Source organism: Papilio machaon, chromosome 11 (genome assembly GCF_912999745.1).
Source record: "Papilio machaon chromosome 11, ilPapMach1.1, whole genome shotgun sequence".
NCBI lineage: Eukaryota > Metazoa > Arthropoda > Insecta > Lepidoptera > Papilionidae > Papilio > Papilio machaon.
This window is the reverse complement of record NC_059996.1, coordinates 8,288,761-8,298,235: the sequence shown is the minus strand read 5'-3', so window position 1 is coordinate 8,298,235 and position 9,475 is coordinate 8,288,761. Positions and strand designations below refer to the sequence as shown.

The window sequence follows — 9,475 nt, the reverse complement described above, 5'->3', positions numbered from 1 at the left end:
GTAATTGGAATAAAAAGAATTTTAATTGAAATTTCTTTTTCATTTTATACATAAGATACATAAATATGCATTGTTTGTCAGCATCAAAAGCAAGATTTAACCAGAACAGTAAAGATGTTTATTAAGATAAGTCAACTATAAAGTGCATCTCAGTTCAGTCATCAATCTTTGTTCTGATTTAAAATAAATTACTAGAATGTGTTAACATACTTAAGGCAATAAATATTGCCCCAGCACATATCCCAAAAAACCGAAAAGGATGTGTGAAGAACATAGTGACAAGAAGTCAGCAAAAATTAAAAGAGAATAGTAACAATGTATGCTTTTTATTTTCAAAAAAAAATAACAAAATGTATATGGCAGTATATAAAAATCCCCAGTTATTCTTAAATGCTAAGTACAATCAAATTGCTCAAAATAGTTGTATATTGTTTGTGAAACATATTCTTCAGTTAAGTCATAAGTCCTATCGGGGGCACATTGCATGGCGGCCACCATCCACTGGCAAGCTGGCTCCAGTGATATTGGATGCCAAGTCACTTGCAAGGAAAGCAATTGTAGCAGCAACTTCTTCTGGCTTCCCTGGACGTCCTAATGCATGGGTATCCTTTGTGCGCTCCAAAAAGGCTGCATATTGTTCCTCGGTCAAACCCCCACGTTTTTGTAACTCTGTCAAAATGACTCCTGGGTTGACACAGTTCACTCTAACACCCTTTGGTGCCAGTTCCAAAGCAACACAGCGTGTGAACTGATCTACTGAGGCTTTAGATATATTGTATGCTAACACTCCAGGAAATGATCTAATGCCATTCACACTAGATACATTTACAATATTACCTTTGGATTTTATCAAGTGTGGAACTGCTAGCATTGTCAAGTAGTAAATCGAGCGTACATTAGTGTTCATTAGACGATCGTATTGTGCGAGACTTGTCGTCTCTATGGTACCAGTTTCAATAATACCGGCGTTGTTCACCAATACATCAATTTGTCCGTAATGATCTACAGTACTCTTGACAATTTTCTCTATATCGCTTTCTTTATTCAAATCGGCAGGAACTACAAACGTGGGTGTGGATTTTTCGCAATCGCTGTTCACTTTCTTGAGGTTCTCGACATTTCTACCGGTCAGTGAGAGCTTCGCGCCAAGTCTTGACAAGAATACTGCCGTAGCTGCGCCAATGCCAGAACTGGCGCCAGTAACGATTACAACTTTTCCAGCAAAATTCATCTTAACTTTTAGAGAAAACCCTTCACAAAATAATCCAAATGTCTTATCAAAACTATTTATAGAACAACTTATCAGCTTGTTTGTTCTCGATTCTTGATCCGTTACATTTGACAGTGACACTGAAACACAGACTGCTTACTTTATGTTGACAACTTATTTTTTACGCCCTCAGATTAAGAATTTACGCCTAAATTTGGCCCAAATACTTTTCAGACTTTCAGCATTCTTTCCTACGCAAATGTGAATAAATAAAATGATTAATGAAAAATGTGAGGACGTTTTAATTGTTTATCTTCTTCTCTTAAAGTAATCTTATTTTTTTCTAGGTGTGTGAACGTACACCATATACGCCTTTTAAAGCTAAAAAATGGCCTTTCTTGTAAATTCCTTTGTTTGTCACATATATCAACACAAAAGACAGAAACATGTCACGCACTTGTCTCATACGATCGTCAACTTAATCAAAATTACAAAATGTAAACAATAATAAACAGTAAATATTTCGGCAATACATTCAAAATTTTGGTATCAGTTTTAAGAAAATGTCAAAAGTAACAACAGAACTGTAATTATTCTGCTAATTATAAGTAAGAAACACTCTCCCCATTATAGTAATTTGTTTACAGAAAGAAGTGATTCACATACATATTGGCCAGGCTGGTGTACAAATAGCAAACGCTTGTTGGGAACTGTATTGCCTGGAGCACGGCATACGACCTGATGGATTTTTAGCTTATGCAGATGACCAAGCTAGCTACGGTTCATTTTTTAATGAAATTGGAGCCGGTAAACTTATCCCAAGAGTTGTCATGATCGACTTGGAACCAACTCCCATCGGTAAGTTAATAAATACATTTTTGATCCATGTTCTTGAAACTAATCATCAATTTTTTTTTGTAGACGAAATTAGAACTGGAACATACAGACAGCTATTTAATCCAACATCTCTACTCACTGCTAAAGAAGATGCGGCGAGTAACTTTGCACGTGGATATTTTAGTATCGGCAGGGAAATGATCGATTTGGCCTTAAATCGCATCAGAATTGCAGCTGAAGATTGTAATTCTCTTCAAGGCTTTATTATATTTCGATCATTTGGAGGAGGCACTGGCTCAGGGTTCACCGCTCTGTTATTAGAGGGATTAGTAAGAGATTACGGAAAATTAACAAAAGTAGAATATGCCGTTTATCCGGCTCCAAGGATTTCGCCGATCATAGTTGAACCATATAACGCTGTCCTCACATCGCACGCGTGCATGGACACAGAAGACGTTTGTTTCATTTTTGATAACGAAGCCTTATATGATATTTTAGCAAGATCTCTAGATGTACCAAGACCTACATATACAAACTTAAATAGGCTCATTGCACAGGTGAGTGGGTCAATAAATTTATTTGATACGATATCATATTAGTTTAATGCAAATCACGATGTTTATTTTAGGTGGTATCGTGTATGACAGCTTCTATGAGATTTGAAGGTTCCTTAAATGTGGAGTTGGTGGAATTTCGGACAAATTTAATACCTTATCCGCGGATACACTTCCCTCTAATTACATTTGCACCATTCTTGTCTGCGTCTCGAGCTATGCACGAAGCCAATTCAACGAGTCAACTCATAATGTCTTGTTTCGAACCAGCCAATCAAATGGTTAAATGCGACCCACGGCAAGGAAATTACATGTCTTGTTGCTTGCTCTTCAGGGGTGATATTAATCAAAATGATATAAACGCGGCCATTAATCAAATAAAAAGTACTAGAACTATAAAGTTTGTTTCATGGTCACCTACAGGATTCAAGGTATAAGCTTACCCACAGTACTAGTTTTTATTACAAATAAACATGTTTTCTCATAACGATAAAGGCTATTGTCAGTATTCTCGGTAAGAGAATTTTCTAAATTTGTTTAATACGAAGATGCTACCAATCAAACATTACCGTATTTGCTTATAACTGGAAGCATAGTTTATTTTTTTATCACTTTTAGATTGGTGTAAACTATCAACCCCCACTAACGGTACCCGGAGGAGATTTGGGCGCCTTGCAAAGAGCTGTTGTAATGGTATCTAACTCTTCGGCAATACGCGTTGCGTGGGAGCGGTTGTGCAAAAAGTTTCATCTAATGTACGCTAAAAGAGCTTTTGTTCACCACTATGTTGGAGAGGGTATGGAAGAAGGGGAATTCACTAGCGCATATAGAAACATAAGAGCATTGTCTAATGATTATAAGGAAATGGAAACATAAGCCTCGTGATTTACATATTTATTTCTTTTATAAATTTACAAATGTAGTTAAGTAAAAACACAAATAAATCTTCATTTTTAATTTCTGGCTTATCGTAGTTTTTCTTGGAGAGTATGGCAACGAAAATAAAACCATAAACTGCTTATTTCTGCTAGAAACATTGCTGTTTTATGTCAATGTCAAAATTAGTGATTTCAAATGTCACATTTCACAATAAACGTCAGTTAAATTCATCTCAAAGTCAGAAACTTCCCAAGACAATTTTAATTGAATTCGAAAAAGAATAAAAGTTGATATATGAATGCGACCGGGATTCAAACAAATTCATGTTAGATTAATGCCTATACAATCAATTGTAAATAAAAAGAATTGAACTCCGTGACTTGTTAACACAGTTTCACAATATAATTGCTTAGGTTATTTTGTTATCTTTATTTTGGCACCCTTAATTAAATGCTGTAGGAGTCAATCACTTGAAAGTAAGTACCATATAATTGAAGTACACTACCTCGATATAATAAATAAATTAATGTGACTGTTTCTTTCAATATTGCAGCACGATTTCGTAATGTGGAGTTTGGCGCATATTTGTCGTTGTTCTCAGCCAGTGCGAGTCGCACAGAACAAAATACTTAGTAATGTAGGACCGCGATTAATTAGCAGAGAGCTGACTATTCCGACTCGCTTCAATGTAGTAAGCTTAAGAAATACAAAAGGTTTTAGGGTAAGAAACTTATTTTTACTGATCAGGTATAGAAATTTATTATGAATTTTTTTTTCTCCAAAAGTTTGTCAGAGTGATTTTTAAATAATATATTTCTGCTTGGCTCATCTATTTTCATCTCCGTTGATTATTATTATATACATAAATATACAATTCTTCATTGGGTATGAATTAAGAAATAATAACATATTGCTATAATCAACACTACAATGCATAAGAAGGAAGTGAGTTTTGGTATGATCCCTTAAAGTATATACACGCTGGGCTTTTATAGAGGCAGGATGATGATGTTCTAAATAATTCTAACTAGATAAATGTTATTACAATTTTCAGATAACTGAAGTAATCAAATCAAATGGTATCATAGGCCGGTTCTGTGCAAGTGGTCCTCAGCAGAAGCCTTCAAAGGCTGTGGGGTATTGGCTTCTCGGCTGCAGCGGGATGGTGTTCACAGCTGTAGTGCTAGGTATGGTAGTGGGCTATATACTACTGCTATATAGTGTTTGTTATGTTATTAATGTTATTGTGAGTACAACAAATGGAAAGAAGTGAAAAAAGTGTGAAATACCACTGCTGTATCAGTTTAAATATTGTTTATTTTTGTCTCTGTTATTTTTAAAGTTAATAAGAGAGATAGCATGTTACTGTGTTTTATGGCAGTAATTAATTTTTAAGTCTTTTGTCAATGGTCATTGTTAATTTGTATACAAGGAAAATATAAGTCAAATAGTTATAAATGTAAAATAAATAAAGGATTGTTTTGTTTTGCTTTTTGTCTATTTTATTAACATTCCTTTACTAATTAATTAAGAAACGGCTTAACTCACGTTTGATCGTCCGGTGAAGGCACTGACTAGTTTCCTCGGATTAAACACTCACCCTGAAGATGGACCCCCGATGGGTCCGAAACTAGTCGGTTCCATCACCAGACTATCAAACGTGAGTTAAGCCATTTCTTAATGAATTATGATTCTCATGAAAGTTTAAACAATTTAAGTCTTTTACTACCTGAATTTATTTGTTTTTACAATATCTAACTTCTATTCTTGCTTGGTTCATTGCATTTTCAAATTTGTGATTTAAAAATTGGCTTTTATTTCCATGTATTATGGATAATGTAATCAAAAATTATTATAAAGATTAATGAATTATAATATATAAGGCAATTTATTACTTATTACTAAAAATTAAAGCATTTAAAGTGTTAAAGGTATTGTACATACCTTTAACACTTTTGCATGTGTCTTTAATACTGAGTGTGTTAACAAGCAAAATGTTTGTTATCAGGAGGTGTGACTCGTCTGACAGAGTCGGGACTGTCAATGGTGACATGGCGGCTACTGGGGGAGTCCCTGCCCACTACAGAAGAGCAGTGGCAGCAGGAGTTCGACAAGTACAAACAGTTCCCGGAATATAAATAGTGAGTTGTTACATATTGATATGCTTTTTAAATATAAAGAAAAAATTACTTTTTTACTTGGAAACCTAAGAAGTGATTATGATTTTTTTAGGACCAGAATTTAAGAAAACTTAATGAGTTCTCTGTGTGCTATTCCAGATAGTAATCTGTCACTTTGCCAAATTTGATCCAGATCTTTTTCGCACATATTCCTTATGCTAAATGACAATAGAGGTTTTTACATATAATATTTTTAATTTAATTTTTTTTTTGTTGTCTCTATTTTGTTTTATTTACATAAATAGAGTAACCTATTAACATCCATCCATCCATTTATGATAACAATGTGATATATCCGGTCCGCAGTAAAAACCAGAGCATGACACTGTCAGAGTTCAAGTGGATCTGGTGGATGGAGTACCTGCACCGCACCTGGGGACGCTGCATCGGAGCCGCGGTCTTCCTCCCCGCAGCCTACTTCTGGCGCAGAGGCTTCCTCGACATACATATGAAGCGACGTGTCTCCGTCTACTGCGCACTCGTTGCTGCTCAGGTAACAAATAAACATGGCAACATATTTATAATAATAATAATAATAATAATGTTTATTTAATTCAGACTACAAAGATCCATATTATTATACTAGGGTTAGTAAAGACTTAATAAGTAATGTTAGTAACAAAAATAAAGAGAAAAAATAAATAAAACAAAATAAACTATAAACTATTCGTGACAGGATATTGTTGTTACTCAGCGATACAAGAATACGCTATTCTACATGTATATTTATCCAGCGAGCCAGCATCACTGAGTCCCACCTATCCAACAATGCCTTCAGGATAACGTTATGGCTGTCACGCATTCGGCACAGTAAGGAGGCGCAGCGCTTTCGCATGATGGCATCGAACCCATCTGTACGAGCCTCCGCGAACATGCCGGAGGCGCTGCAGTAACGTGGCAGCCCCATTAACACCCTGAACGCGTTGTTATACTGAACCCGCAGATCGCTGTATGCCCTCCGCGTATAGTCAACCCACAGACCGCAGGCATAGAAAGATTGACAGTATGCCTTAAAAAGAGTCAACTTAACATGTTTGGTACATTTGGCAAATCTGCGGGCCAACATATTGCAGCGAACAGACAACGATCTACGTTCCTTTTCAATATCTAGATTATCTTTCATATCCTCAGTGATCCAGTGACCCAAATACTTAAATTTGTCCACCTTTTTTAATTGATTTATGTTTTGGACAGCTGTTATAAATAAACTGAGAAACATTCATATGTGACTTGACTTGAAAACTTTTTCAGATAATACCACTATTCGATGGCTCCTACAAATAAGAGTTAAAATGCAAATTGACAACTTTTCAGCAGAGGCTTTCAAAGTTTCAATCATATAGGAAAATAGGTCACATAGATTCATTTACTTCGGCAAAAAATAATATATACACCTGTAAATGTGTATTTGTGTTTAATGTATGTTAACTAAACTAAGAGGTAGCTTTTAACATAAAAAAATAAAAATCGTCAATTTGTTACTTAGACCCTTATACATAGGACTCATCGTTATATTATAACTAGCTGTCGCCCGCGACTCCGTCCGCGTGCAGTTAAAAAATTGGGGAGGGGGTATGAAAAATAGATGTTTCTCGATTCTCAGACCTACTGAATATGCTCACAAAATTTCATGAGAATGGGTCAAGCCGTTTCGGAGGAGTACGGGAACGAAAACTGTGACACGAGAATTTTATATATTATAATGGGTCTGTTTCACGATGTCCAAGTAAAGTGCTGGATAACGAATAAATTAAATAAAACTGCTTCCTGTTAAAATAGTTTCACAGCTTAATTGCATTAGCTTTCTTCAACACTTAATTCCAGGGTGTGATGGGCTGGTACATGGTGAAGTCTGGTCTGGAGGACCGCTTCCAGGGTCCCTCGGACGTACCCCGTGTCTCTCAGTACCGGCTGGCAGCTCACCTCAGTCTCGCCTTCATCTTGTACACGGGTCTGCTCGGTGGAGCTCTGCGGGTGCTCCGCCCCTTCCCCGCCGCAGCCACCTTGCAGAAGATCAAGGAGTTGAAAAGTGTGACAGCCTTGGCACACACTGTTAAAGCTTTGGCTTTCTTTACTGCGATGTCGGGTGAGTATATTAAAATATATAAATTAGTTTTTTTTTTAAAGATTTAATGCATAATAATAGAGAAAAATAAAGATTGTTTAAAAAATAAGTCGGCTTTATTGGTTTTTGATATTTTTTTTTATTAAAAATTAATAAAACAAATTTTTTTCTTTGCTGATTAAAGTACAATTTAAAATAATATATAATGTGAGTGTTATAACATTTCAGCTATTTAAAGATAGACATAAATAAGTCAGTTTTATTTATCAGGTGCATTTGTAGCGGGTCTGGATGCAGGTCTGGTGTACAACTCGTTCCCTAAGATGGGTGAGAGTTGGTTGCCGGAGGACATCATGTCCTTCAGTCCAGTGTTACGTAACTTGACTGAGAACCCGACGACTGTACAGTTTGACCACCGCGTGTTGGGGATCACCACACTGCTGACTGCCTCCGCACTCACACTCACAGCTCGCTGCAAACCACTCTCACCCGCAGCCCGCACACTGGCTCATGCTGTTGGAGCTATGGCCTGGATGCAGGTCAATGTTCATTTTATTATATACTAGCTATTGCACGTGATTCTGTCTAAATTGATAGACTATGGAGATATCTAACATATTCATCCATACATCCATATATTCTTATTTGTATTAGTAAAATAGTATGTATTTGTATTTTAAATGGATATATTGACTTATTATTTATTTATTTATGGATTAAATTAGGAATGCAAGATTAATAGGAAGTCTGGTGACGTCACACTAGTCATATAAAAAAATTTGTTTCTTGCAAAAGTAAAGCTATTTAACAGTGAGAAAACGAGCTCAGAACATGTTTATATCTCTCTTTTATAAGGTGGCAAAAAAACAAGCGGCCACCTAAATTCGCCGAAATGGCGAGATACGTTACCTACTTTTAATTGAAAGGAACTTAAAGAAAGATTTCTTCTTCCAATGCGACTTTCATCAAATCCACTTCTCTAAGAAGGAAGAGAAAAAAGAGGTGGAATTATATAACTTCAAACTTTCGTGGTTTTTACTAATATACTGTTCGTAAGAAAAGGTATTCTAGCCAAGATTAGGTTGTTTGAGCTCGAAGGTGGAATTATGTTGTATGTGGTCATACAACACAAATGTATGTATGTTACAGGTAGGTCTGGGTGTAGCGACACTGCTGACGTATGTACCAACACCACTGGCCGCCAGTCACCAAGCTGGATCACTGGCGCTGCTCACACTCGCCGTCTGCCTCACACATGAGATCAAACTCCTCAAGTACATACCCAAGTGAAATACATCAACTTCTACACAAACTGCACTCGTTCTCAAACTAATAACAATGTATCATCATCATCATCAGCTCATTATACGTCTCCATTGAGGATCTTGGAGTCTACCCCAAGTTAGAGGTGACTAGGACATAGTCAACCATAGCCAAGTGCGGGTTGACTTCACATATATCATTGAATTTCTTCTCAGATATGTGCAGCATCACGATGTTTTCCTTCATAGTAAGGTCGGATAAATGTACATATGAAAAACACATTGGTACATGGCGGGATTCGAACCCAGGACATACAGATTGCAAGTCAAGTGTTTAACCCCTGAGCCATTAATGCTCTCAAGAATGTATAAAATATATTTTTATTGTCATTTATGTCGAAATTAGTATATTTTTGGTGTACTTCACGCCCGGTAGAGGCGGTAGGGGGCACTGCACAAGTTTTAATACAAATTTAATTAAATCCACT

At 36.2% G+C, this 9,475-nt stretch overlaps 3 protein-coding genes across 3 annotated transcripts; 2 read left to right on the top strand and 1 right to left on the bottom strand.

Annotated features, from left to right (window-relative positions):
- Window positions 1-322: 322 nt before the first annotated feature.
- Window positions 323-1,344, bottom strand: LOC106709727 (3-oxoacyl-[acyl-carrier-protein] reductase FabG). Its single transcript, XM_014501580.2, has one exon. It carries the CDS (start codon window positions 1,229-1,231, stop codon window positions 467-469), a length of 765 nt encoding a protein of 254 aa, XP_014357066.1. The 5' UTR covers window positions 1,232-1,344; the 3' UTR covers window positions 323-466.
- Window positions 1,345-1,692: 348 nt separating this feature from the next.
- Window positions 1,693-3,477, top strand: LOC106709678 (tubulin alpha-1 chain-like). The gene is made up of 5 exons (XM_014501527.2): window positions 1,693-1,782; window positions 1,858-2,068; window positions 2,132-2,604; window positions 2,676-3,032; window positions 3,220-3,477. Exons 1-5 carry the CDS (start codon window positions 1,774-1,776, stop codon window positions 3,475-3,477), a joined length of 1,308 nt encoding a protein of 435 aa, XP_014357013.2. The 5' UTR covers window positions 1,693-1,773.
- Window positions 3,478-3,685: 208 nt separating this feature from the next.
- Window positions 3,686-9,074, top strand: LOC106709728 (cytochrome c oxidase assembly protein COX15 homolog). Its single transcript, XM_045679993.1, has 8 exons — window positions 3,686-3,956; window positions 4,034-4,201; window positions 4,535-4,667; window positions 5,489-5,621; window positions 5,967-6,153; window positions 7,485-7,746; window positions 7,996-8,264; window positions 8,875-9,074. Exons 2-8 carry the CDS (start codon window positions 4,046-4,048, stop codon window positions 9,013-9,015), a joined length of 1,281 nt encoding a protein of 426 aa, XP_045535949.1. The 5' UTR covers window positions 3,686-3,956; window positions 4,034-4,045; the 3' UTR covers window positions 9,016-9,074.
- The last annotated feature ends 401 nt before the right edge of the window (window positions 9,075-9,475 follow it).